At 63.1% G+C, this 26,363-nt stretch overlaps 2 protein-coding genes across 6 annotated transcripts in view; one reads left to right on the top strand and one right to left on the bottom strand.

The window, feature by feature from the left end:
• Window positions 1-1,870: 1,870 nt before the first annotated feature.
• GPX4 (glutathione peroxidase 4) lies at window positions 1,871-4,876 on the top strand. 2 transcript variants are annotated; one of them, XM_003276980.3, is made up of 7 exons: window positions 1,871-2,070; window positions 3,291-3,385; window positions 3,467-3,611; window positions 3,757-3,908; window positions 4,323-4,347; window positions 4,493-4,552; window positions 4,631-4,876. In XM_003276980.3, the coding sequence occupies exons 1-7, from the start codon at window positions 1,987-1,989 to the stop codon at window positions 4,661-4,663; spliced, it is 594 nt and encodes a 197-aa protein (XP_003277028.2). In that variant the 5' UTR covers window positions 1,871-1,986; the 3' UTR covers window positions 4,664-4,876. The 2 variants fall into 2 exon arrangements, with proteins under 2 accessions (XP_003277028.2, XP_012358909.1); XM_012503455.2 differs by lacking the exon at window positions 1,871-2,070 and adding an exon at window positions 2,543-3,048.
• Window positions 4,877-5,732: 856 nt separating this feature from the next.
• The window catches only part of SBNO2 (strawberry notch homolog 2), a 69,909-nt gene continuing 49,278 nt past the window's right edge, over window positions 5,733-26,363 (bottom strand). For 2 of the 4 annotated variants that reach the window (XM_030795870.1, XM_030795871.1), the window contains 28 exons: window positions 25,396-25,557; window positions 21,816-21,896; window positions 21,408-21,513; window positions 20,801-20,952; window positions 20,564-20,697; window positions 20,386-20,476; window positions 20,057-20,200; window positions 17,811-17,928; window positions 17,427-17,532; window positions 16,922-17,075; window positions 15,242-15,418; window positions 14,748-14,845; window positions 13,923-14,005; window positions 12,128-12,319; window positions 11,434-11,603; window positions 10,753-10,884; window positions 10,331-10,466; window positions 10,118-10,230; window positions 9,925-9,996; window positions 9,424-9,532; window positions 8,939-9,013; window positions 8,665-8,808; window positions 7,773-7,867; window positions 7,596-7,688; window positions 7,382-7,513; window positions 7,225-7,301; window positions 6,870-7,060; window positions 5,734-6,795 (listed from right to left, as the gene is read on the bottom strand). In XM_030795870.1, the coding sequence (XP_030651730.1) occupies window positions 6,317-6,795; window positions 6,870-7,060; window positions 7,225-7,301; window positions 7,382-7,513; window positions 7,596-7,688; window positions 7,773-7,867; window positions 8,665-8,808; window positions 8,939-9,013; window positions 9,424-9,532; window positions 9,925-9,996; window positions 10,118-10,230; window positions 10,331-10,466; window positions 10,753-10,884; window positions 11,434-11,603; window positions 12,128-12,319; window positions 13,923-14,005; window positions 14,748-14,845; window positions 15,242-15,418; window positions 16,922-17,075; window positions 17,427-17,532; window positions 17,811-17,928; window positions 20,057-20,200; window positions 20,386-20,476; window positions 20,564-20,697; window positions 20,801-20,952; window positions 21,408-21,513; window positions 21,816-21,896; window positions 25,396-25,557 (3,816 nt within the window). In that variant the 3' untranslated portion in view covers window positions 5,734-6,316. Of the gene's footprint in view, window positions 6,796-6,869; window positions 7,061-7,224; window positions 7,302-7,381; window positions 7,514-7,595; window positions 7,689-7,772; window positions 7,868-8,664; window positions 8,809-8,938; window positions 9,014-9,423; window positions 9,533-9,924; window positions 9,997-10,117; window positions 10,231-10,330; window positions 10,467-10,752; window positions 10,885-11,433; window positions 11,604-12,127; window positions 12,323-13,922; window positions 14,006-14,747; window positions 14,846-15,241; window positions 15,419-16,921; window positions 17,076-17,426; window positions 17,533-17,810; window positions 17,929-20,056; window positions 20,201-20,385; window positions 20,477-20,563; window positions 20,698-20,800; window positions 20,953-21,407; window positions 21,514-21,815; window positions 21,897-25,395; window positions 25,558-26,363 lie in introns of all 4 variants that reach the window. The other 2 variants (XM_030795872.1, XM_030795869.1) reach the window with 2 other exon arrangements.

Raw genomic sequence — 26,363 nt, 5'->3', positions numbered from 1 at the left:
TGCTGCATCTGGCAGGCCTGAGTCAGGGGCAGTGGTGGGGGCTGGCTCATAGGTCCCCCCAAGTCAACCCGGCCCTGAGTCTGTCTCTGAAGAAATATTCAGTGCAGGGTCAGAAAAGGTTAAGACCTTGAGGGCAACATACAAATCCCAAGCACCTAGGTGGGGTAGAGTGGCTCACGCCTGTAATCCCAGCACTTTGGGAGGCTGAGGCAGGCAGATCACCTAGGTTGGGAGTTCGAGACCAGCCTGACCAACATGGTGAAACCCCATGTCTACTAAAAACACAAAAATTAGCCAGGCATGGTAGCGCACGCTTGTAATCCCAGCTACCAAGGAGACTGAGGCAGGAGAATCACCTGAACCCAGAAAGCGGAGGTTGCAGTGAGCTGAGATGGAGCCACTCCACTCCAGCCTGGGTGACAGACCAAGACTTCTCAAAAAAAAAAAAAAAAAAAAAAAAATTCCAAACCCCTGCCTGTACAGGGGTCAAAGTCCAATCACGGTGACTTAGTTCCCAAGTATGAGATGAGTGTTTCTGTTGCCAAATGTCCAAGCCACGAAGTGTAAAACAGAGTTGGAAGCCAAGATGTGGGGCAGTATGGGCTCTGGGTGTGCCCATACCTTGTAATGTTAGAACTGTAAGAAAACCCTCCAGATTTGTGTTTATTTTCTGAGCACACACCGCGTGTCCCTGCGTGGGCAGCTGCCCCTGGGGGTGGGAGCCCAGGAAACTCCAGGTTCACAATTAAATGGTAACTGTCTTGACGACTCTCAGGTCCCAGTGCCCACGTTATATAAGCGGCTCAGCAACCAGACCCAGGGATGGGGAGTCACTGACCCTCCTGCGCCCATGGCAGGGGTGAGGGCAGGGACACCCCCTTGCCCTCTCTGGGCACCCCCATAAGATGGGGCTGTGATGAGAAGCAAACCCAACTCAGTTTGGTTTCATTTACATTAAAAAGGCAAATCCCTTGGCCGGATGCGGTGGCTCACACCTGTAATCCCAGCACTCTGGGAGGCCGAGGCGAGCAGATCACCTGAGGTCAGGAGTTCGAGATCAGCCTGGGCAACATGGTGAAACCCCGTCTCTGCTAAAAATACAAAAAAATTAGCTGGGTGTGGTGGCTCACTCGTGTAATCCCAGCTACTCAGAAGGCTGAGTCAGGAGAATCGCTTGAACCCAGGTGGGTGGAGGTTGCAGTGAGCTGAGATAGCACCACTGCACTCCAGCCTGGGCAAAAGAGCAAAACTGTGTCTCAAAAAAAAAAAAAAAAAAAAGGCAAATCCCGGCCGGGCCTTTGGCTCACGCCTGTGATCCCAGCACTTTGGGAAGCTGAGGCTGGAGGATCACTTGAGGTCAGGAGTTTGAGACCAGCCTAGGCAACAGAGGGATACCCCCCCATGTCTACAAAACAGAAATTAGCCAGGAATGGTGGATGAGCCTGTTGTCCCAGCTACTCGGGAAGCAGAGGCGGGAAGTTCGCTTGAGCCTGGGAGGTCGAGGCTGCACTGTGCCCTGATCGTGCCACTGCACTTCAGCCTGGGCAATACAGCAAGACCTCGTCTCTCAAAAAAAAAAACGTAAATAAGAGTTGGGGAGACTTTTCTGCGAGTTGGAGAAACCCCCTCGACGAGTCTTAAGTAGTATTCTCAAGTTGTCTGGCCTGCCCTCGCGCTGCGGTCAACCATCCGGATAACTGCGCTGCCTCCCAAGGCGCCGCCTGCCTGGACGCTGCCTCCTGGGCGCAAGCGAGCATGCGCAGTCGCCAACAACAAGTCCGCACGTCCGGTCCCGCCCCCCTTCCGCGCCTTCTTCCCATTCCGGCCTCCCATTGGCTGGCGTCGGCGCGAGCGCGCAACACCGACGCGGCTGACCAATGAGCGCTCTGGAGGGCGTGGCCGTGGGAAAGGAGGTGCGGAAAGCCGACGCGAGTCCATTGGTCGGCTGGACGAGGGGAGGAGCCGCTGGCTCCCAGCCCCGCCGCGATGAGCCTCGGCCGCCTTTGCCGCCTGCTAAAGCCGGCGCTACTCTGTGGGGCTCTGGCCGCGCCAGGCCTGGCCGGGACCATGGTGAGCGAGCGCCGCGGCTGTTGCCGGCCCGGTGACCGTTGGGGTGGGCGCGCGATCCCTGCCTCCGCTCGCCAGCGCGGGGAACCCTCGGGCTCCAGTGAGCTTGGTTGGGGGCATCTGGGGGCTCCCCCTCCCCACCCCCGGCCTGGCACGCGGGTGACCGCACTGCGACGCGCTCCGCTGCCCTCCAGGCCGTTGTGGGCGCGCGGGCTGGGTTCGGGGAAGGGGAAGGAGCTGTTCAATGCGCGCGGGTTGGGGTCGGGGAAGGGACTGTCCAGGCCGTTGCGGGCGCGCGGGCTGGGGTCGGGGGGGGGGGGGGGGGGGGGGGGGGGGGGGGGGGGGGGGGGGGGGGGGGGGGGGGGGGGGGGGGGGGGGGGGGGGGGGGGCGCGGGCTGGGGTCCGGAAAGTGGAAGGGGCTGTTCCACGCGCGCGGGTCGTGGTCGGGAAAGGGGCCCTCCAGGCCGTTTCGGGCGCGCGTGCCGGGGCCGGCGTCGGGGTCCAGGCTTGCAGGGGGCGGGGTCCGGGACGGTTGGGGCGGAGCTGGACCGTTGGGGGCCACGGGTGGGCGTCTCCGGGCCGAGCGGGGCTGCTGCGCCCGAGCGGTTGGGGGCGCGGAGGGCTGGAAATCCCAGATCACGCGCCCCCGGGCGCCGCCCCGCCCCCGCGCCTTGGCCTAGCGCGGTGGCGTCACAGTCGCGCAGTCCTGACTACGGCCTCCGGGCCTTTGTCCCCGGCAGCAGCGCTCGGGGTGGGGGAGCCAGGCGGGGTGGGAGACGGGCGGGTATGGGCCGCGCGGGCGCAGGCTCCCCCGGGCGCCGCAGGCAGCGGTGCCAGAGCCGGGGCAGGCGGCGGCCGCGAGCCCCTCGGCGGCGGAAGGCTCCAGCGTGCAGGCGCAGGAGGGCGCGTCGCGGGCGGAAGGAGCCCTGTCCCCGCAGCTCGGGACCGGAGATCCACGAATGTCCCGAGTCCCAGGACCCGGTGCGCGCGGGACCCCCACACCGGCTGCTGTGGCACATTTTGGGGTTGGAACCCTCTCCCGGCCTCCGGGTCTCCGGTAAAACCGGACCAGAAGTACAAGGGGGCGTGTGCGTTTAAGGAGGAGGAGCGTTCAGGTTTTCAGGGCCTCAGGGCCCCGGTGTCCCCGCCACCAACCCGCTCCGGATCCCTTCCTGCCTCAGCCTCCCGTCCACGCTCTCTGCTCAGCTTCCTTTGCCTTGCAGTGCGCGTCCCGGGACGACTGGCGCTGTGCGCGCTCCATGCACGAGTTTTCCGCCAAGGACATCGACGGGCACACGGTTAACCTGGACAAGTACCGGTAGGCGCTCGCCTGGGGTGGGGCGAGGGCCGGGGCCTGGGAGGGGGCCCTGTTCTGCGCTGACGCCGCCAACCCTCGCAGGGGCTTCGTGTGCATCGTCACCAACGTCGCCTCCCAGTGAGGCAAGACCGAAGTGAACTACACTCAGCTCGTCGACCTGCACGCCCGATACGCTGAGTGTGGTTTGCGGATCCTGGCCTTCCCTTGTAACCAGTTCGGGAAGCAGGTGGGCGGCTGCTGCGTCCCCGGGGCCCGCAGAGGCCGGTGGGTGGGGGTGGGATCCAGCCTGGAGAGGGCCTGGGAGTATGCAGGAGGCCTGGAGGGAGGGGGTGCCAGGCCCCCGACTCACTCACACACCTTGGCCGCCACAGGAGCCAGGGAGTAACGAAGAGATCAAAGAGTTCGCCGCGGGCTACAACGTCAAATTCGATATGTTCAGCAAGATCTGCGTGAACGGGGACGACGCCCACCCGCTGTGGAAGTGGATGAAGATCCAACCAAAGGGCAAGGGCATCCTGGGAAAGTGCGTGACCTCTGGAGGCAGTAAGGCTGCCGGGGTGGGGGTGGGGGGGCTGCTGGGATGCTCACACCTCCCTGGGGGCGGAATGGCTCAGGGGGCAGTTGCGGGGAGGTGCTGGGACTCTCACATCGTGTGGCCTCTTGGGGTAAGATGACTCGGGGGGCCATGGAGGGCTGTGGAGGCAGCCAGGGATGCCCACACCTTTGTGGCCTCCTGGGGACAGGATGGCTCGGGGGCTGTTGAGACTCCACACTGCATGGCTTCCTGGGGGTAAGATGGCTCTTGGGGGCCGTGGGGGCACTGTGGCTGTGGAGGCAGCCAGGGAAGCTCACACCCTTGTGGCCTCCTGGAGACAGGACGGCTTGGGGACTGTGGGGGGCTGCTGGGGACACTCACGTCCATGTGCTTCTTTTCCAGTGCCATCAAGTGGAACTTCACCAAGGTAAGGGGGCTGTGGGGGGTAGGGGACCAGCTTCCCCCGGCCACAGCCCTGGCCCAGATGGGCAGCAGGCAGGAAGGGCAGCCACAGCCGCTTGCAGGGGCCACCCCCACGGTGGCCCCACAGTTTGGACACCGTCTCTCCACAGTTCCTCATTGACAAGAACGGCTGCGTGGTGAAGCGTTACGGACCCATGGAGGAACCCCTGGTAGGTGCTCTCTAGGGCGCCTGCTTGGGGCAGGGGCTTGGGAGATAGCTGCCCTAACCCAGCTTTCCTCCCTGCCAGGTGATAGAGAAGGACCTGCCCCACTATTTCTAGCTCCACAAGTGTGTGGCCCCACCCAAGCCCCCTGCCCCCGCCCTCGGAGCCTTCCACCGGCACCCATGACGGCCTGCCTGCAAACCAGCCGCTGGTGGGGCAGACCCGAAAATCCAGCGTGCACCCCGCCGGAGGAAGGTCCCGTGGCCCGCTGGGCTTGGCTTGGCGCCCCCACCCCTGGCTGCCTTGTGGGAATAAATAGACAAATTGGCCTGCTGGATCTTTCTGCCTAGGGGTTTCGGGGGGCCCTTTTGCCAGGGGCCCCTCCATGTCAGGGCCAGTTGCTGTCAGCTGTCAGGCTGGGGGTGCCATGGAGATGGAATGTTGTTGCCCCCTCTTCCTCCAGGCTCGGGGGCTGTGCTGGCTGGGGTGCTGGGGTGCAGTGAGATCTGGGCCCGTTGGACACCGAGCCCTGGCTCTTAATCCATGCAGCCCCACCTGCTGTGCACAGGCAGGGCCTGGTAGGGTGGAGTCTTGGAGGAGATAATTCTAAGTGGCTGTTCTTCCTGGCCCCGGGCCTTAACCCGTTAGGAGATGGCTACTGGGGCCTCCTCTGGCCAGGAAGCAGAAGTGCAGAGGCCGGAGGAACAGCGTAGCCCTAGTGGTGGGGATGGGTTGGGCACCCACACCTGCCCTTGGGGCCTCCTCACCTGGCTGGGGGGTGTGGGGGTGGCTGGGTGGTTACTGTTCATGAGTCCCTCCGTGAGGGCTGGGGATGGACAGGCCAGGAGGGGCTGGTAGAGCAGTACCAACCACCGTTCAAGGGGCCCGGGGGCTGTTTGGGCACAACCTGGCTGCCTACCTGCACAGCTGGAGGGACTGCAGCCTGCCAGGGTGGCTGATCCCAGCTACCCCCACTGGGGGTCTGTGGAATGGACCATCCATGGCACCTGCCCCAAACACGGGGTTGAGGGGTCTGTCTCTCCCAGCCCTCGTCCTCCCTCAGCCACATGGGGCCAGCACAGGGCGGTGGGCAGAATGAGGCCTGGTAACCAGGAGAGCCTGGGGGGATGCCCACGCACCCCTGCCCTCCCCTCCCTGTCCCGCAGGCTGAGGAGCAGACTCCATGGGAAGTAGGCAAAAGGCACATATATTTAAAAAAGTCCTTTACATATGTACATCAGAACTTGCTATAAATACATAGAAACCGCAGGCGCCACCCTGCCAGCTCCGCGGCCTGGGGCCTGGGAGAGGTGAGCGGGCAATAACTTAGGGGTCAGAGAAGGGCTGGGGGAGGGGGAATTGCATATATTAGCGGGGGTCTGCCCCACAGAGCCCCCGAGACGCGGGGCCCTGAGCACCTGGGGTTTCCTGAGTTTCTAGCTCTTGGGACCACCCAGTTTCACGGATTTCAGGGGTTTGGGCCCACTGAGCCCTTGTGGGTGCCCAGTCCCAGAGCAGCCACCCGGAGCCCCTTCCTACTTGGGAGGAGAGGCACAGAGAGGGCCCTGCCACGCCCCGGCCCCCAGCTGTCCTGAGTGGGCCCCGCCAGGGCTGACCAGGTGGGGGCCCGGGTCGGGCGCGGAAGGCACTGCGGCCGGGGCCTGGGGCTCTTCTGAGCAGTGATCAGGGGATCTTGGCCCTGCTTCCCACCGCTGCTCCTAAGGGAGAAACGGTCCCTGTGACTTGGGGCATGTTTCGCCTAAAGGCGTGTCAGAGAGGAGCCTGGGCGCCGGGGAAAGGTGGGCTGAATTGGATCACGCTCTGCCGCTCGGGACCACCGCCCGCTGCGCCCCCCGCGCCCTCCCCCAGCGCGCCCTCGGAGGGCGGCCCCGCGTGCAGCGAGCGCAGCATGTCCTCCAGCACCTCCTTGAAGTTGATGTCACAGCCCTGGTGCGCGAGGGCTGCAGGGTCGGCCTGGGCGTCGGGGGTGCCCAGCGGCACGACGCCGGGACCGGCGTCCAGGGACAGCGGCGCCGGGAAGGAGAAGTGCGGGGGCGGCGGGAAGGCCTCAGCCGGGGGACTGTAGGTGAGGTCCAGCACCTCTCCGGGGCCGCAAGGCAGCGCCAGCGGGCGTGGGACGGGCAGGGCGGGGCAGCCCAGGGCGCGCGCCTGCCTGCGCTTCACGTCCGCATCCATCAGCCGCAGCTCCTGCAGCACGCGGCGCACGCAGCCCTCGGGGATCTTGATGCCTACGGGCAAAGCGGCAGGGTCAGGGCCGGGGCTGGGGGCTCGGGCCTTCCCAGGGCGCCCGCCGCCCACTCACCCACTTGCTTCTTCCTGTCCTTGGTCTTCAGCCGCACGATCTGCAGGTAGCTGCTGCTGCTGACGTCGGCCATGACGGCGGCGATGCGGCCCCACACGCGCAGCAGCGCGCCGCACAGCATGTAGTGGTGCCGCAGCCGCAGCCCCTGCAGGCAGTCCTTACCCTCCTGCGCCAGCCGGCAGTGCCGGTTCCTGCGGACGAGACGGGTCGTCTCGGCTCAGGCGGGTCCCAGGGGCCCGCAGGCTCCCCAGGTGCCCTGAGATGTCCCGCCTCCTCTCAGGGTCTTGGGAGCCCCCGATCCCCGCTTGGGTCGCCGCCATCTGCCGGTTTCCCCCGGTCCCCGGCCCGCCCTCACCAGGCGCTGTGGCTGCAGTGTGTCAGCGACAAGGCGTAGCCACTCTCCCAGGGCTCCTTGGCCTCCTCCGCGGTGACCTGGGGACACAGGGCCGCATGAGCCTCGGCGGGGCCAGGGCCGGCACCCCGAGGGAAAGCTGCGCCCGGCGGCCGCCTACCCGGTGGAACTTGCGGCGGAGGCTGTCCAGGGCCTCCAGCTGGCTCTGCCGGCCGATGTTGGGCTTGTACACCGTGAAGAGCTGGCCGCGGTTCTGCTCCGCCAGCAGGCAGCTGGGCTTGTTACCGCGGACCTGCGGAGGGGGGCGTTGAGGCCGCGCCCAGGTCCGCCTCCCGTGGGCCCTCCTCTGCGGGGGTAACCCCGCCCGACCCCACCTTGTAGGAGAGGTAGAAGCCGTCATAGGGGCCCGTCAGCTCCAGCGACTTGGCAAAGGCCTCCTCCCACTTCAGGCCGCGGTCCACGCTGATCTGCCACGGCACAGGGTGGGGGTGTGTGAGTGTGGTGGGGGCGGGGTGGGCAGTGTGTGAGGGGCTGTGGGGCTTCCTGCTGACCTTGTAGAAGACCACCTGCCCGTCCTGTGGGTGCCCGGGAGCCAGGAACACCTGCTGGCTCTCCTCGTAGATCTCCTCAATGCCGGGAGCAAGGTCTAGGAGGGGCGGGTGGAGGGTGAGTGGTGTCCGGGCCTGGGACTGCAGGCTGGGGCCAGGGTCAGTCCCGTAGCCGGGGCGCACCCTAGAGACAACCCCCCGAGAACACAGGAGAGGGTGTCCTGGAGCCTGGCCTGACCTGGCCAAGCGTGGGGATGGTGCACGTGGGCCCCAGCCTGGCAACCGCTCAGGTTGTAGGTAACCCCAAACAGGCTGTGAGGGGACTGTAGGAGCCTGGGGGCTGCTCAGGTGCTGGGTGACCCCAAGCAGGCTGTGGAGGATCGTGGGAGCCTGGTGGGGTGTGGCACTGCTCATGAGTGAAGTAGCCGTGGCCGCGCCCTGACCCTCATCTGGACACAGGGAAGTGGTCCTGATGGACAGGCCTGGCCCCATGAGGCTGGAAGCACAGGCTCGCTGGCCTTTGGTTCACAACAATGTAGCAGGTGCCCCGTGAAGCCTGGGGATGAGCATGGTGGGCAGTGTGCACCAGCCTGAGCACCTTCCACAGACCTGCACGGCGATCCCACGAGCCCTGTGCCTGCGCCCGCCCAGGCCCACCCAGTACCCTCGCCCACCCAGGATGCATGGCGCTCCCACGAGCCCCTCGCCCACCTAGGCCCTCCCTGCGCCCACCCAGGATGCATGGCGCTCCCACAAGCCCCTCGCCCACCTAGGCCCTCCCCGTGCTCACCCACAATGCACGGCATTCCCACGAGCCCCATGCCCACCCAGGATGCACGGCGTTCCCACGAGCCCCATGCCCACACCCACCCACACCCCTGGCACCCACACTCACCCAGGATGCCCATGTCATATTTGCCCTCCCGCTTGTCCATCTCGATGAGGTGGTCGAAGGTGTCTGAGAAGTACTGGAACAGGGCGTTCTGCTTGTGCACCTCCAGCCCCAGAATGCGGTTCAGGAACTTGGTGATGGAACAGTCTGGCAGGGGAGGGAGCCAAGCCTCAGGCTGTGCTGAGAATCCCCCTCCCCGCCTTGCTCCCCATCAGGGGCCAAGGTTGCATGAGACGAGAGAGGAGAGCGCCTCTGGGCCTGGGTGTGGGGCACTCACCCTTTTCCACGTCCAGGCAGCCATTCCGGGACTCCCGGCCGCCAATGCCCACAGACAGCAGGCCCTGCTTCATGTCTGCGGGGAGAGAGGCCTCACATGCTGGTCTTCCCACCCCTGCCCCTCCCTCGAGGCCCCTAGCTCCTTTCCCAGAGACCAGCAGCTCCCTGGGGGGCTGGGGAGCAGCTGCAGCCTAGGGCCGGGGCCAGAGCCAGGAGCAGAACCTTTTGCCTGACTGACAGGAGTGAGAACGGCATGTTCTTGGGGAGTAAACCCAAACCCCAGGCCCCTCAGCTGCCCTGGAAACCCACCCAGCAGTGCCGGGGGCCGCCTTGGCTCCCTTTGCCTTCACAGCCCCCTCTGTGCGTGTGTGGGGAGGGGTCCCTCAACACATAACCGGCCTACGAAGCCTGCTGCCCAGCTGCTCGGGAGCCCAGTGCTCTGCAACCCCTGCCCCTCCCAGGAAGACCCCCACCAGCCCAGCTTACCCCGGAAGAAGGTGGGGACTCCTCCAGGGTATCCCTGGGGCACAGGCACTTTGTTCTCAGTCTGGCTCAGGATGGTGGTGAGGACACAGTGCAGAGCCCGGGTGCCATACTAGGGGGAGAAGGTGAGTCGGGGAGGAGGCCCAGGGAGGAGGCTGGCCTTCCCTGGACCCCTGCCTCCCCAGAATCCCACCCTTCCCTAGGCCCCTGGACCCTGCCCTCCCCTAGACCCCACCTCCCCCAGTTCTCAGCTACCTCCTCCCCGGGGGTCCTAGACTGGGCCCTTCCCCAGATCCCTGGATGCCGCCTCCCTGAGCCCCTAGCTGCCCCCTTCCCTCCTGGGGGTCCTAGACCCGGCCCTCCTCCAGACCCTTGAGCCTCACGTGCCCCAGCCCCCATCTACCCCCTCCCCCAGGATCTTATATCCAGCCCTCCCTAGACCCCTGACCCTGCCTCCCTAGACCCCTGACCGTGCCTCCCCCAGCCCTGCCTTCCCTGCAGTACCTTGTTCTCAAAGTTGTACTTGCTGAGGTCACGGGACTCCGTGGCGCGGCGGTCTCCATGGGTCAGGGCCCCCTGCCAGGGGTGGGGAGGCCATCAGTTGGTCACCTGGGGTCTGGTCTCTAGCCCCCCACAAAGCTTTGGAGAGCCTTCCTAGGCCTGTTCCTGGTTCTCAGCCCCGCCCCCACCTGCTCACCAGACTCTCCAGGCGCTTGGCCACGATGGAGGCAAACCGGCGCTCCCCGGCCAGCTCCGAGATGAGGAAGACATACTCTGGCGCGGAGACCTGGTTGGACCGGTGGGTGCGGCCTGGGGGCAGAGCTGCTCTCAGGGCCCGGCCAGGCGGGGGCGAGGCCGAGACCCCGTTGGGGGCGGGGCCAGGCAGCGCTGGGGGCGGGGCCGGACTCACCGAACTGCTGGATGGCGCGGTCGGCGCTCCACGGCAGCTCCAAGGTCATGTGCACGCGGCGCCGCTGGTTCTGGACGCGGCGGTCGGCTTGGAGGGAGACACCCGAGCTGGAGGCCTCCGAGATGATGGCCACAAGCTGGGGGGACAGAAGGGGCCACGACGCGGTTGGTGCAAGGCCCGCCCCAGCGCTGCCGCCGCCTGCCTCCTCACCCGCTCGGCCCCCGCTCCAGGTCACTAGGACGTCCTGGGGCAGCGAGAGGCCTGCGCGGCGCGGACACTACCCGTCACACGGCCACTCGCGCCCGCACCTGGCACGCACACACCTCGCAGAAGTGCGCGGGTCCGCAGTCCCCGGGGACCCTTGGGCCCCTCTGTGCCTCTTGGGTCCCATGGGCTGCGCCCAGTGCACTGCAGCCCCTCACCTTCTCGCCGCTCATGAAGCGCTGCTTCTCCCTGAGGTTCACATGGTCGATGGACAGACCCTGCTCTGCCCGCGACTCGAAGGCCACCGTCCCGTCGGGCCTGGACACCACGCGGCCTTTCCTGCCCGTCATCTGCGGCCGAGACAGGGACAAAACCGGCCGTCAGCGTTGTGGCCTCGCAGGAGTTTGGCCACCCGTGTCTCAGCTTCCCTATGTCCTACAGTGGTCGTGGGCTCCCCGCTGTGGACGGGAGGTGGCGGTGCTGGGAAAGGGAGAGTGGGACTGCTGGACCCAGGCGATGTATGCCCGTCCAAGGCCTTGTATTATCAGCCAGCCGACGCCACGGAGTAAAAAAGTGAGGCTGGGCGGGGGCAGGGAGTAGGAGGCCGCAGAGCCAGGCCCAGGGGCTTGAGTCCTGGCCCCGGGTACCTCAGGGGTGCGTTCAGGTAGTGATCTAAGCAGAGGCCTGCGCAGGCCAGGCTGGGGGATCTGGGGCTTAGAGGAATGGGGGCGGAAAGCCCTCCACAGGCCCCGGGGCTCCCCGAACGCTCCCTTCTCGCAGGGCCGCGGTGACGCAGAGTGACCAGCAGGGGCCATCAGAGCTGCGCAGAGCCTGCGTGAAGCCCCGCCCACTGCCCATGCCCCACCCACCACATATTCAGGCTGCTACGTCCCACCCACCTCCGCCACCCGCTGGGGGCCGCCCAGCTGGTCGATGAGCTCGTCCAGGGTGTTGACTGGCAGCTCCCGGCCCAGCCGCCGCACTTTGTCCAGCAGATCCTGCTTCAGCCGCTCCACCCGCTCCAGGACCCCCGGGCCATGCGGGTCTCTCTGCGGGAGGCACAGGGGTCCTAGGGAGGACGTGGAGGGTCAGGGCAGGACACGTTGGCTGCCTTCTAGGGCTCACCTAACTCAAGGCTGGCCCCTGGAGGGCAAGGACAAGGGGCCCGGGGCAACCCTGAGGGACGGCAGGGTGGCGGGGAAGCCCAGCACTGTGGCCCAGGACTGCTTTTCTGCACTTTTCTCCCTGAGACCAGCTGGGGCGAGACTAAGCCTCCTGTCTTGGACCAAACACTGCGACCTCACTGCCTCCACAGGGGTAGGGACTGCCCAGCCCCGAGCCCCAGCTCTGCCTCTGAACAGTGGTATAACCCGACCTCCCCTCTCTGGGCCTCAGTTTCTCCCATCTGTAAAGTGGGCACCATAGCAGCAGCTGGGCTCAGGTGGGCTGGACTGAGGGCTACAACCTGGGGTGGGCGGTGACCGCCAGGAGACCGGGGGAGCCTCGGGCTGGAATCCTGACCCACAGGTGGCTGCTCAACCTGGACGGGAATCCTGACCCACAGGTAGCTGGCCAGCCTGGGCGAGCCCTCACCCCGGTCGTCACTGGGGAGCCCGATGGCATCAACGATGACAACGTCGTCATCCACCAGGGACTCAGGGGAGGAGTTGAAGTCGCTGTCCAGGCCGGGGTCCGACTCCGTGCTGCTGTCGTCGCTGATGCGAATGACGCCTGCTGCCTCGCACGCCAGCCGGGGGGCTTTGGCCCCGCGTCCCCGAGGTCGCCCTGCTGGGAAGGACAGGGTCACCGAGGGCCAGATCACAGCAGGGTGGAGGAGCAGGTGGAGGAGACGCAGCAGGACAGAGCAAGGCCAGTGGTCCAAGCTGGGGAGGTCCATCTGAGAACCCCCTGCCTCTGGGCAAACAGCTCAGCTGTTCTCCAGGGACGCCCTCTCGGGAACCCTGTGCCCGGTGGCCAGGAGGGTATGGTGTAAGGGGGCCATATTTTTATTTTATTTTATTTTATTTTATTTATTTTATTTTATTTTGAGACGGAGTCTCACTCTGTCGCCAGGCTGGAGTGCAGTGGCATCTCACTGCACTCTCTGCCTCCTGGGTTCAAGCGATTCTCCTACCTCATCCTTCCGAGTAGCTGGGATTACGGGCGCACACCACCACGCCTGGCTAATTTCTTGTATTTTAGTAGAGACGGGGTTTCACCATGTTGGCCAGGATGGTGTCAATCTCCTGACCTTGTGATCCGCCTGCCTCAGCCTCCCAAAGTGCTGGGATTATAGGCGTGAGCCACCACGCCTGGCTTATTTATTTTTGAGATGGAGTTTCACTCTGTTGCCCAGGCTGAAGTGCAGTGGTGCGATCTCAGCTCACTGCAACCTCCACCTCCCGGGTTCAAGCAATTCTCCTGCCTCAGCCTCCTAAGTAGCTGGGATTACAAGCATGCACCACCATACCTGGCTAATTTTTCTATTTTAGTAGAGATGGAGTTTCATCATGCTGGCTGGGATGGTCTCAAACTCCTGGCCTCAGCAAATCCTGGTGATTTGCTCGCCTCAGCCTCCCAAAGTGCTGGGATTACAACAGGCGTGACCCACTGCGCCTGGCCAATATTTTATTTTTATTAATTTTTTTGAGACAAGAGTTTTTCTCTGTCACCCAAGTTGGAGTCCAATGGCGTGATCTCAGCTCACTGCAATCTCCACCTCTCAGGTTCAAGGGATTCCCCTGCCTCAGCCTCCCAAGTAGCTAGGATTATAGGCATGTGCCACCACGCCCAGCTAATTTTTGTATTTTTAGTAGAGACAGGGTCTCACCATGTTGGCCAGGCTGGTCTTAAACTCCTGACCTCAGGTGATCCACCCGCCTCGGCCTCCCAAAGTGCTGGGATTACAGGCATGAGCCAACATGCCCAGCGAAGGACACAGTATTAATAAACCCACATCCAACGTCCTTTCAGGCCTGGCCAGTATGGTGGATACGTGGGGTGCCTGGGGAGACCACACACTAGACTTCAACAGGCAGCTCTGGGCTTCCCTGTGACAGAAGCCTGGGGGTTATCAATGGGCTCCCCAAGGGATCGTGGAGACCCTGAAAACGGAAGGTGGGAGAGGTCTCGCTCAGCACTCGCGTCTGTGTCCCGCCCCCAGGTCTTGCTCGGCACCCGCGTCTGTGTCCTTCAGGCTGTACGTTGCTTCCTCTTCCCTGTGCATTCCATGGCAGGGTCCATGCAAGACCTGCCACTGGCAGTGGAGCCTTGAACCTGCCTGGCATGGACAGGAGCTGCATTTGGCTGAGTGGACAGGGGAGTGGGGGAAGCAGGGAGCGACCGCAGAGGGGCAGGGGTGGGTGGGGCCATGGGGGGCAGGGCTTACGTTTCCGCTTGCTGCCCGCTCCTCTGTCCCGCTTTCTCTTGGTGGACGGAAAGTGCTTCTGAATTAGCGACAGGAACACACCTCTGAAAGTGAGACCCGGAGTTTATTCTCACACGAGGAGCTGAGGCCAGGCGGGGTTGCTCTCCAGGAGCTGGACGCACCCCTGGGTCCCTGTGGGGGTCCCGGACAGGGCCGGGCCTGGGCAGAGGGTCTCGTGTGGAGTGCGCTGGGGAGGACTGAGGGCTGCCTGTGAGCTCTCCCCTGGCCTCCTGGTGTCACAGGGCCACCTCGGCCCACCAGGCTTCCGCCGCTCTGAGGAATGTGGCCGGATATGATGATGGCTCCCACGACAGGGGCAGGGGGTAGGCTGAGGGGGTAGCTGGGGGCTCCCTGCCAAGGGATACCAGGCATTGGGGAGCTCTAATCCCCAGGCAATGTGGGGATCTAGGGGGGCTGCTGTGACCCAGGGCATTCTCAACCAACAGGGGAGAGGCTGGGGCTTCAGAGAGCTGCGAGGGCCAGCCCCTAAAATCCACAGCACCCTTGTTCAAATGGCACGGACGCAGGAAGCCTCCTTCTGAGACCCCTGGAGACCATGTCCCAAACCTTCCCGGCCCACCATGCCTGGGGTCCACCTCCAAGCCTCTGCTTTAGACCTGGAGCAGAAGTGAAGGCCTCTGTGGCCGAGGCTGGGGTCCCAGCAAAGCCCACCCCAGCACCTCCTGCTGCTGGGGCCAAGGGGCAGGGTCAGGCCACAGGTGGCCAATGAGAGGGGTGGCCATGAGCGCAGGAAGCCCGCCGTCTCGTCCCCACCGTGACACTTACTCAGCGGCCGAGACGAAGCAGTTGAGGTGCCCGTCGTTCTCCCCCAGCACCTCCCGCGTGCGCGCCTCGCCCGTGGACTGCAGCCCGATGACCACGCACTGTGGGACGGCAGAGGACTGTGGCCACCAGCCCTGCTGTGGGGCCTCTGTGGGGCTGGAACCTGCCAGGCCTGGGGTGACGGCCACATCCCTCACTCTGCTCTTGTGCTCGCCTCCCCAGGAGGGGCCCCGGCCCCCGCAACAACACACACTGCTGGGTGGGGGTCTGCGGGCTGCCTGTCTCGGGATGGTGAGCTGCTCACTGTGTGGTCACACTCCGGTGTTCCGACACCCTGGCTGGCTCAGATTGGAAGGCGAACATCCGGGTGTCTCCCGCCCACCAGGGTGCAGCCCCCGCCCACGTCTGGGGAGGGGCCAGGAAGGACCGGGAAGAAAAGCAGCCTCCGCCCCTGCAGGCCCGGCCACCCTCAGCCCTCGAAGGCCGCAGCTGCTCACCTTGTCTCGCGCCAGCTCCTCTCTCGCCAGCTCCACTAGCCGGTGCACCTTGGCGGCGATGCACAGATACTTGAAGAAGCGCTGGTGTGCCGACCAGAACTGGCCCCACAGGGACTTGCGCGACTCCAGGCCGATCCAGTCGGCCGCCTGCTGGAACACGTTCAGGGCCTCGGCCCACTGCAATGACACACGACACGGCGCCCCTGAGCTGTGGCTCCTGGCTCCCGACCTGGGCCCTGGCCCACCTGCCGCCAGCCCCGGGCAAGGCATCCCCACGCCGGGTGGAATTTAGGGCAGGATGGGGGCGCTGGGGGTGTGTACTGTAAGAGGCACTGCCTCTACCTATACGGTAAAAACCTGAAAAACCAAAACACTCGTGGTAGGGAAGCCGTGCTGCAAACGGCACAGACTCCGCGCCCGCGGCAAACATGCTCAGCTCCTTCCAAGAACACAGGGTGCTCGCAGCCACACCTCTGTTGCTTTTGACCAGGGTCTCACCCAGGTGTGATCCCATCCGGCGGGCACTGGGCATGTCTGGGGCCGGCTGTGGTTGTCAGGTCTGGGGGCTGGTCTCGGCATGGACTGGGTGGGCTGGGTTAGGGTGGCTGGGACTCTGGCTGCTCCACACCCCAGAGTGCTCAAGACGGTCCCACCCCAGAGAGCAACCCGGCCCTGGGAGTTACGGGAGATGCTGGTTGTGTCACCTAAAGAAACCAGTGAACAGGCTGGATGTGGTGGCTCACGCCTGTAATCACAGCACTTTGGGAGGCTGAGGCGGGCGAATCACCTGAAGTCAGGAGTTTGAGACCAACCAGCCTGACCAACATGGAGAAACCCTGTCTCTACTAAAAATATAAAATTAGCCAGGCTGGTGGCACATGCCTGTAATCCCAGCTACTCGGGAGGCTGAGGCAGGAGAATTGCTTGAACCCAGTAGGCGGAGGTTGTGGTGAGCCAAGATCGTGCCATTGCACTCCAGCCTGGGCAATAAGAGGGGAAACTCCATCTCAAAAAAAAAAAAAAAAAAAAAATCAGTGAACATACAGGGCTGTTGGGTTTGAGGGGGAGAAAAAAGGACTTGTCCAAATATGGAGGGAACGACCAAGCCACGTGGCCCACAGCAACGTGGATGCTGAACACAGCTACCAACTACCAGCCGTGGGCCAGGACCTGAGGGCAAAAGGCTTGGGCACCACGGGAAGGGGGCGGTGGTTTGGTCCCATCCCTCGTTATCACAGCCACGTAAAAACCCCAGTGATGGCCGGGCACGTGGCTCACACCTGTAATCCCAGCACTTTGGGAGGCCGAGGCGGGTGGATCACTTGCGGTCAGGAGTTTGAGACTAGCCTGGCCAACATGGTGAAACACTGTTCTCTACCAAAAAATACACAAAATTAGCCAGGTGTGGAGGCGGGCACCTGTAGTTCCAGCTACTCGAGAGGCTGAGGGGGGAGAATCGCTTTAACCCAGAAGGCAGAGGTTGCAGTGAGCTGAGATCGCACCACTGCACTCCAGCCTAGCTGAAAGCGCGAGACTGTCTCAAAAAAACAAAAACAAAACCCCACCAACAGGACAGGGTGGGCTGTCACCTGACGAAGCCTGTGGCATCTTCCAGGCCACGGGGGCGAAATTTCACCCGGGAAACGCACAGGGGTCCCCGGGTCGGGCACCCAGGCTCACCAGCAGGGCCGCGCGGTTGTAGACGCGCTCGAAGGCTGGGGCCAGCGGGATCTCCTCGATGCGGAAGGTGACGCCGGAGAAGCTGAGCTGGCGTGCGATGTACATGCCGCTGACCTTCATGTCCATGGCCACGATCTCCATGGCGCCAACGCCCCTGCGGATGGACACAGCCCCCGTGAGCACGGCAAGAGCACATGGGGTGGAGCCACTCGGGAGCGCGAGGCAGAGCCAGCTGCAGAGAGGGCAGGGTCAGCAGGGGCAGAGCCCTGGCGGCCGCTGAGACACTTGGAAGCTGAGCCTGGCAGGGACGGGCAAGGAAGGGCTGCTGAGGGGCTGGCTTCCCTGGGAGTGCAGGGCAGCCCTAGGCAGTGAAATGAGCGACCCACATTCAGCACCTCTGCGTGCCGGGGAAGCACACGTGCCAGTGCCAGGCCTTGGGCTGATGGGCCTGAGGCCTCCTCCCCACCCCCCGCCGCCCCTCCACGTGGGTGGGAAAGGCACTCACCTCTTCTCGATGGCGTGCAGGAACTCCTCAAAGTTCCGGAAGGGTGTGCCCTCGCCCCAGATACCCAGGCGGTTCATGTAGATCATGTTCCGAGGCTCAGAGGCACCTGTGGGGGAAGCTGCCGTCAGCTCCCCAACCTAGGAGGGCCCGGGGGCTGGGTCAGGGGCCGACTAAGTTGGGACCGCCCGATGAGGGGCCCCGTGGGGTTGGAACCATGGGCCTGAGGAGAGCCAGCGTGGCCTTGGGACAGGCGCAGAGGTGCCCCAGTGTCCGAGGAGGAGCAAGGTGCAGATGGAGGCTGAGCACGCGTGTGGGATACCCCTTCGTGGGGACAGCCGAGCAGAAGACTGGTGGGTGGGTCACGTGGGATCTGCACTGCCCCACCTGTGGCACTGGCGTAGACCACGCGGGCCAGGGGCAGCTTGTTCTGCAGGTCTAGCACGGCCTTGCCCATCTTGGTGGAGCCAGCGTTCTTGGCTTTGTGACACTCATCGAACACGATCTGGGGCACATGTGGGTTAAGGAGTGTTCTGAAGGATGGGGGTGACCCCAGGAGCTCAGGTCCTGACCGCCTGAGACCCCACCTTCCTGGTGGGGGGCAAACACCCATGCGGCTGAGAACTCCACAAGGGAAGCCCAGGTTGGAGTGGCAGCCAGCTACCACGGGGATCGGGCAGGCGGGCGGGCGGCCCCCACACGACCACTAGATCGATGTGGCCTGGGATGGCTCCTCCCAGACTCTAAACAACACACACCGAGGATGGGGCCTCTGGCGAGGAAGGGTGGGCTCCCTAAACCATGATATGGCAGGACGTTGCCATCGGAGGAGGGTACCTGGAACCTGTTTTCTTTTTTGTTTTTTTGAGACAGGGTCTTGCTCTGTCAGCCAGGCTGGAGTGCAGTGACACAATGTCAGCTCACTGCAACCTCTGCCTCTCGGGTTCAAGTGATGCTCCTGCTTCAGCCTCCCAAGTAGCTGGGACTGTAAGTGTGTGCCACTACCACAGCTGGCTAATTTTTGTAGTTTTGGTAGAGACAAGGTTGGCCGTTTGGTTGGCCAGACGGTCTCAAACTCCTGACCTCAAGTGATCTGCCTGCCTCAGCCTCCCAAAGTGCTGAAGTGCTGGGATTACAGGTGTGAGCCACCGTGCCTGGCCCTAATTCTTTTTTTTTTTTTTTTTTGAGACGAAGTCTCCCTCTGTCACCAGGCTGGAACGCAGTGGCGCGATCTCAGCTCACTGCAACCTCCGACTCCCTGGTTCAAGCGATTCTCCTGCCTCAGCCTCCTGAGTAGCTGGGATTACAAGTGTGCGCCACCATGCCCGGGTAATTTTTGTATTTTCAGTAGAGACGGGGTTCGCCATATTGGCCAAGATGGTCTGGAACTCTTAATTTTTTTTTTTTTTTAGATGAGACAGTCTCACTGTGTCGCCCAGGCTGGAGTGCAGTGGCGCAATCTCGGCTCACTGCCACCTCTGCCTCCTGGGTTCAAGCGATTCTCCTGCCTCAGCCTCCCGGGTAGCTGGGATTACAGGTGCCTGCCACCACGCCCAGCTAACTTTTGTATTTTTAGTAGAGACGTGGTTTCACCATGTTGTCCAGGTGGTCTCAAACTCCTGACCTCGTGATTCGCCTGCCTCAGCCTCCCAAAGTGCTGGGATTACAAGCGTGAGCCACTGCACCCGGCCACGTTCTTAATATTTTAAGACGAAAGAAAGCAAGTTCCAGGAAGGCAGTCTAAGGAAGAAAAACTGGGAGAATACAAATTAAATGGCCGGCCCTGCCGCCACGCAGCAGCTCAGCGAGGTATGATCTCAGGGTTATCGCTATTCCGTAAATTGTTGCACAGATTGTTCAGCCGGGTGCCAAAGACACCAGGAGTCTCCCGTTCTGTTTCGGGCCAGTCTGAATGTTCTGTGTCTCAGCATTAACTGAACAGCAAAGCCATGGCATGTCCTGGGCATGAAGTGGATGCTGCAGGCCAACGTCCCTCCCTTATCTGAGCCTGTGCTCCCAACACCCCAACACCCAAGGTGCACCCTGCAGGGCCAAGCACCAGGGCTGAGCCTGGCCAAGGGGTGCCCTGCTGTGCCTTTGCTGCTAACTGTCCTGGGTCTCCTGTGGGGGAGCCCCTCTGAACCGCAGCCTGCCGACGGGAGCCCTGGGATGCTGGGGAGTGAACTGTACCCACCACACTATCAGCTGGGGTTGGCACCTTCCTGCCTTGGGGAGCAGCTCAGTGGCCACCCTCTGCCCAAGGCATCATGGCAAACATCACGACCACATCTATGGTCACTCATCCCACTTATTAGAACCAAGAAAACAAGCCAGAGCCCTGTGGTGAATGATGATGGTCACTTGTGTGGTACCCATAGGACCAGCCTCCCAGGACCAGAAAAGTCTTTTATCTGGAGTCCTAAACCCTGAGCAAAGCTGGGGGCTGGGTGGCCACATCCAGGATAGTGAGCTCCAGTGGCCTCCAGCCCTTCCCCAGCCCCATCCCTCCCCTCCTACCCCCATCCTGCCCTCCTCTCCCCCAACTCCCACCCCTCCTCTCCCACTCCTCCGTCCTCCCTTCCCCTCGGACTCCCTATCCAGCCCTCCCCTCCCAACTGCCCCCAGCAGGATACGACGCCCTCGAAGGCCTCCCCGCACCAGTCCAGGATCTGCCGGAGGCGAGTGCGGTGCTGGCCGCCGGCCTGGCTCTCCCCAATCAGGGCGGAGTAGGTGGCGAAGAGGACGCCCTCTGAGGTAGTCGTGTCGCCGTACTTAATCTGGGGACGCACAGAACAGGTGTGGGATGGGGCCCTGGCTCAGCAGGCTCTGGACCTGGGTCTCCCTATCTGTAGGGGTGCTGGGCAGAGCCTGCCCTGGCTGCCGGCCCACCCAGCTGAGCAGCCCCCACTTTGCAGGGCACGGTCCCCAGCTTGCTCCCTACTTTGCCGAGCACAGCCCCTACCTTGCTGAGCGCGTGCACCGCGATGCCCGTGGCTTCGATGTCCCGCAGGTCGCGCTCCGCGTCGTACTTGAGGTCGTTGGAGACGCTGAACCTGCGGGGTGGGAGGGTCAGGGGCGCCCACCCTTCCCCCTCGCCCCCAGCTTCCGCCCCCCGCCCCTCGCCCCAGGCAGGGCCTCACCACAATGCTTTCTTCCGGCCACGCAGGTGGTTCTCCAGGATGACCCCGGCCACCGTCCGGCCTTTGCCCACGCCGGCCCCGTCGCCGATGAGAAAGCCCGCGCGCTGCCCGCTGGGGAGCAGGACCTCGTGTTGCTGTGGCCGGAGGGCAGGCGTCAGGGCCTGGGGGTGCCGGCCCCAGCCCCTCCCCAGGGGCCTCACGGACACGGGCTGGGCTGGGGTGGGGACATGCAGTCACCTGGCAGGCGTAGGTGATGGCCTCTAGCTGCAGGGCAGACAGGGCCCCGCTGTCCGAGGGCAGGGCCAGGGTGTAGGTGATGTCTGGGGGCGGGACGCTGGACAGTGTGCTGGTCTCCACCACGCGGTCTGGGTGCTGCTTCCCGATCTTGGCTGGAGGGGCAGGGACGGAGGGCAAGGTAAAGGGTATGGCCAAGGGGTGACCAGGGCCGGTTATGGCCCACTGGGCGGGTCATGGGTGTGGCCAGAGCTGGCGGGGCAGCTTGGGGGCGTGGCCAGGAATGCCTGGGTGGAGGGGTGGTCAGGGCTGGCTGGCTCGGGGGCGTGGCCACGGCCTGCTGGGTTGGTTGGGGGCGTGGCCAGCGGCTTGCAGGAGGGGCAAATGCATAAAAATCCTCCCAGTGCCTCTGAGGTTCCTTTTCACTTCTCCCCTCTGTGAACCCGTTCTGTATAAGCCTGGATTGTAGAACCTGTCCCCAGGGCTGTCCGGCCCTCCCTGAAGTTTCACATTCCCCCGTGGGCTGTCTGGGCGGTGGTCACCTGCAGGGTCTCGGTCCCACAAAAGGGTTTGAACCTGTCCCAGGGCTGGGTGCAGCCGGGCCACTCACACTTGGACGGCACGTAGTCGGCATAGGTCTCTGTGTGCCCCAGCTCCTCCGCCTCCTCCTCCTCAGCCTCGTCCTCCTCCTCTGGCTGGCTCTGCACACTCTGCTCCTGCGTGCGTGGTGGGAGCTCAGCGGAGACTGCAGGCCTGAGTGGCCGTGGGCACTGGGCTCCCCCAGGGGCAGGGGCCAGGCTGACCATGGGCAGCTGAGTGACCCAGGGATGGGAGACGGCTCTGTCTGCCCCTGCAGCAAGGTGCTCCCCCAGGGCCTCCGTCTCCTCAGCTGTAAAATGGGGACTCCCAGCTTCTAGGCCGGCCAAGCGCTCCCCACAATGGAGATGCGTGTGCTGAGCCCTCTCCGTAGGTCCCATGAGAGGGGAGGGGAGGGAGCTTTCGGCTGGGCCCAGCTCACCTGGTAGCTGACGAGAAGTGGGGTGCTGTGGGAGGGCAGAAAGTCCTCGAAGCCTGCAAACGGCCTGCTGAGCTGGAACAGCTGGAAGGGGAGCAGGATGTCGGCCCAGGCCGGACGGGACAGGTCACAGCTGGTGGGCCCTCGCAGCCTGGCCACCAGAGGGAGGCTCCCCACTGCCCTGTCCTCGCTCCCCAGGGCCCTGGGTCTTGCTCTCCTGCTGTTCTCAGGGTGACCCTGGTGCCTCCCAAGCCTCCCCAGTGGGCACCTCCCTGGGGCCTAAGGCTCGCTCCTCCTGGCCAGCACCTGGCTGCCTTCTCACTGATGCCTGACGTGCCTGCCTGGAGTGCCGGGGAGGAAGGTGCCTGGCTAGTTCTGACAGACAGCACAGCCTGGTCCCGCGGGAGCTGCCGGGAAGGCTGTGGACAGGGGTCTAACGGGAGTGAACCACTGTGTGCCGGCCCCATGCAGTGCAGAAGGCCCTCAGGGGCCTGGGAGACAATGGGTTGGGAGTTCCCTGTCGAGGGGGAAGAGGAGACAGAGGCAGTGGGGGCGGGTGGGCCTGGGCCTTGTCCCTCACCCGATGGCTCCCAGCACACAGGGTGGGTAGCCCAGGGCAGCCCTGCACTCTCCAAGGACCCCCATGGGTGCAGTCCCCGAGGCCCCTCGAGGGCAGCAGCTCCTCTGTGAGGGATGGGGCAAAGACGCCTGCCACTGTAGTGACCAGAGGACACGTCCCATTGCGGCCCCACCCTGGGAAAAGGACTGCCCAGAGCCTCATGCAGATTCACCAGGGTGGGCAGTGGCACTGTCCTCGGGGAGCTGACCCCAGGCCTGGGCAGCCAGGTGTGCTGGGCCTCTGGATGAGTCTGTGGCCCACCCGGGGGTCTCCGAACTGACTGGGCGCGTAAAGCCTGTGAAGGAGGGGGTCAGGGAGGTGGTGTGGCCCGTCATGCCCACTGTCCAGACACCAACACTGAGACAGGGTGGACCTCGGGACAGATGGCTGGGGGATGGCAGGGTCCAAACTAGGGTCTGTGTGATTCTGGAATATACCCATTCTTAAAAAGCAAAAATCGGCCGGGCGCGGTGGCTCACGCTTGTAATCCCAGCACTTTGGGAGGCTGAGGTAGGCGGATCACAAGGTGAGGAGATCGAGACCATGGTGAAACCCCGTCTCTACTAAAAATACAAAAAATTAGCCGGGCATAGTGGCGGGCGCCTGTAGTCCCAGCTACTCGGGAGGCTGAGGCAGGAGAATGGCGTGAACCCGGGAGGCGGAGCTTGCAGTGAGCCGAGATTGCGCCACTGCGCTCCAGCCTGGGCGACAGAGCGAGACTCCGTCTCCAAAAAAAAAAAAAAAAAAAAAAAGCAAAAATCCTAACGGTAATACAAGCCATAAAAAATGTAAGCGTGGGCAGGGTACAGTGGCTCACGCCTGTAAATCCCAGCACTTTGGGAGGCCGAGACGGGTGGATCACCTGAGGTTGGGAGTTCAAGACCAGCCTGACCAATATGGAGAAACCCCGTCTCTACTAAAAATACAAAATTAGCCGGGCATGGTGGTGCATGCCTGTAATCTCAGCTACTAGGGAGGCTGAGGAGGCAAGAGAATCGCTTGAACCTGGGAGGTGGAGGTTGCAGTGAGCTGAGATCGCACCATTGCCCTCCAGCCTGGGCAACAAGAGTGAGAGACTCTGTCTTAAAAAAAAAAAAAAAAAAGTGAGCGTGAAGAATTGGAAAGGGGAGAATCCCGGCTGGGTGCCTGGCTCAGGCCTGTAAATCCCAGCACTGTAGGAGGCAGAGGCAGAATGGACGAGATCTTTTGAGGCCAGGGTTCCAGACCAGCCTGGGCAACATGATAAAACCCTGTCTCTACAAAAAATACAAAAATTAGCCAGGCGTGCTGTTGTGTGCCTGTGGTCCCAGCTACTCGGGAGGCTGAGGCAGGAGGATCGCTTTAGCCCAGAAGGTCGAGGCTGAAATGGGCTGAGATTGCGCCACCACACTCCAGCCTGGGCGACAGAGTGAGATCCTGTCTCTCTAAATAAATAAATAAATAAATAAGAGCATCTCTTCTAGACCCGGTCCGCCACTTGAACCCCAATGTCCTGAGACGGCTGAGGTTTCCGCCCAAGCCTGCCTGAGCCCCAGCCAGGTTCTCAGCAGTGTGTGGGAGCCACAGGGCTAGTGTTGCTAATGAACTGACTTCCACAGCTTCTGAGTTTTCTAACACTAGGAACACTCCCAAAGGTTTTCAAAGAAAGTGGAAGCGTGGCACAGGAAGGTTAAAAACCTATACTCAGTTGCCCTCTCCTTTTTTTTTTTTTAAATTAACAAAACACAAAAAAACAGACGCCACGCGGGTTCCTGGAAGGCTGAGTCACCATTCCCGGTGGGTCTGGCGGGGCATTGGGTTTCAGATGCCCTCGTGCCGTCCACAGCAGGCCGGTCAGGCCCTGGCTTCTTTCCTCACGCCCTGCTGAGGACCTGTGAGCTAGCTGGGAGGGCACGGGCCCTGGGCTGGGTGAAATACTCCGCTGGGCCCTTGTGCCAGAGGGACCAAGCGTGAGCTGCCCACTGCAACTGTGGGGTTCTCTGACGCTTCCTGCCTGGGCCCCCAAGCCTGTGAGTTCTGCTGCCCGGGTTGCACCCTTCCTGAGAGCCCGGGAGAGCGGCCTATGGGTGTGAGCCCACCAGTGTGCCGGGAGCGTGGGGAGGCTGGCATGGGCCCTCACTGGAAGGCGCTCAGCCCCAGACACATGTCCAACGTCCGCTCCGAAAGTCTAGAAGCTTCTCTCCTGGACAGGCCCGGATGGGGGAAGGGACTCCCCAGGCCTGGCTCCCGGCCATGCCTCCCTCACCAGACACCTCCACTGCATGGCACTGGGGCACGGCTAGAGGCTAGGCCCAAAGAACCTGGGGGCCCTGCTGCCCTACAACCCCTGCTCTAGGCCTGGCCCACCCAGGTCTTTCAGGACTTCCTGGAGGCAAACCCCAGCCCCTCAGCCCCCAAGGACAATGTCCAACTCCCCACCCTGGGACACGATTCCACCAACCTCGCCCTCTCAGCTCCCCCCTAGCGGGGACACGGCCACTGCTGACCCAGGGCACCATGGGGCTGGATGCCACCACAGGTGCTGTTCCTCTGCCTGGACAGCCACGTTGCCTGGGCCCGCTGGGCGCTGCCTCTCCAGGGGGCCCTCCCTGACCACACTTCTCTGTCCCGTCACCTCCCTGTGCTTCTCTAGACGAGGGACTCCCCGGGTGCGGTGGACATGGGGCGGGATCTGGGCACTGCAGGGCGCTGGGCAGCGTCCTGGCCCCCCCGAACTCCATGCCAGGAGCACCACCCAGACGTGGTAGCCACAGATGTCCTGGACATCACCTTCTCCTATTCAGGACACAAGAAGACCCTCACCTAACCACCTCATCCATGGCCACGGATGGCGTCGAGAGTGACAGGCACAGCCATCGGCACGCAGAGTGGGGGAGACTGAGACCTCGCTGGCCCCTGTGGGTCCTGGGCTGGGGAGGCCACGCTGGTGGATCGGGGCTGGCTGGGGGCACCAGGCGCACTGACCTTATTGTGGGTGGAGGGGGCAGGGTTATCATCCCAGATGGTGGACACCTGGTTGAGGCTGTCGGCCGGCAGGAAGTCGGGCGTGTCCACGATGTCCGACAGGGAGTCCACGGACGAGGAGAAGATGGAGATGTTGGAGAAGTCCTCAAAATAGGAGGAGTCCTGGAAGACAAGGCCAGGCCCGGTGAGGGGGAGACAGGAGACACCACGGCCCTCTATGCACTGGAGCACGTGGGGGTGGGAGACACCACGGCCCTCCCGGGTTCAAGCAATTCTCCTGCCTCATCCTCCCAAGTAGCTGGGTTACAGGTGTGCGCCACCATGCCCGGCTAATTTTTTTGTAATTTTACTAGCGACGGGGTTTCACCACGTTGGCCAGCCTGGTTTTGAACTCCTGACCTCAAGTGATCTGCCTGCTCCGGCATCTAAAAGTGTTGGGATTACAGGCATGAGCCACCATGTGACAGAGCGAGAGAGTAAGACTCCGTCTCAAAAAAGAAAAAAATAAACAAGCAATGGGTGAGAAACACCAGCCCTCAGGGCCACGCAGGACGGCGTCCGACTTCTGCAGCACCTGAAGGGCAGCGATGCTGCAGGAACTCTGAGCAGCTCGGGGCTGGGGTGAGCCTGGTGCCACGCCCAGAGGTGGGGCTCGCCATGGGGATCACACACACACACGCACTGCCCAGTGGAGGAGATGCATGTACATCATTTCATTTTTTTTTTTGAGACGGATTCTTGCACTGTTGCCCAGGCTGGAGTGCAACGGCGTGATCTCGTCTCACTGCAACCTCCGCCTCCCAGGTTCAAGCGATTCTCCTGCCTAAGCCTCCCAAGTAGCTCGGATTACAGGCACGTGCCACCACGCTCAGCTAATTTTTGTATTTTTAGTAGAGACAGGGTTTCACCGTGTTAGCCAGGCTGGTCTCGAACTCCTGGTCTCAGGTGATCCGTCCACCTTGGCCTCC

Source organism: Nomascus leucogenys, chromosome 17 (assembly GCF_006542625.1).
Source record: "Nomascus leucogenys isolate Asia chromosome 17, Asia_NLE_v1, whole genome shotgun sequence".
Taxonomy (NCBI): Eukaryota; Metazoa; Chordata; class Mammalia; order Primates; family Hylobatidae; genus Nomascus; species Nomascus leucogenys.
This window is presented reverse-complemented; position numbering and strand designations above follow the sequence as displayed.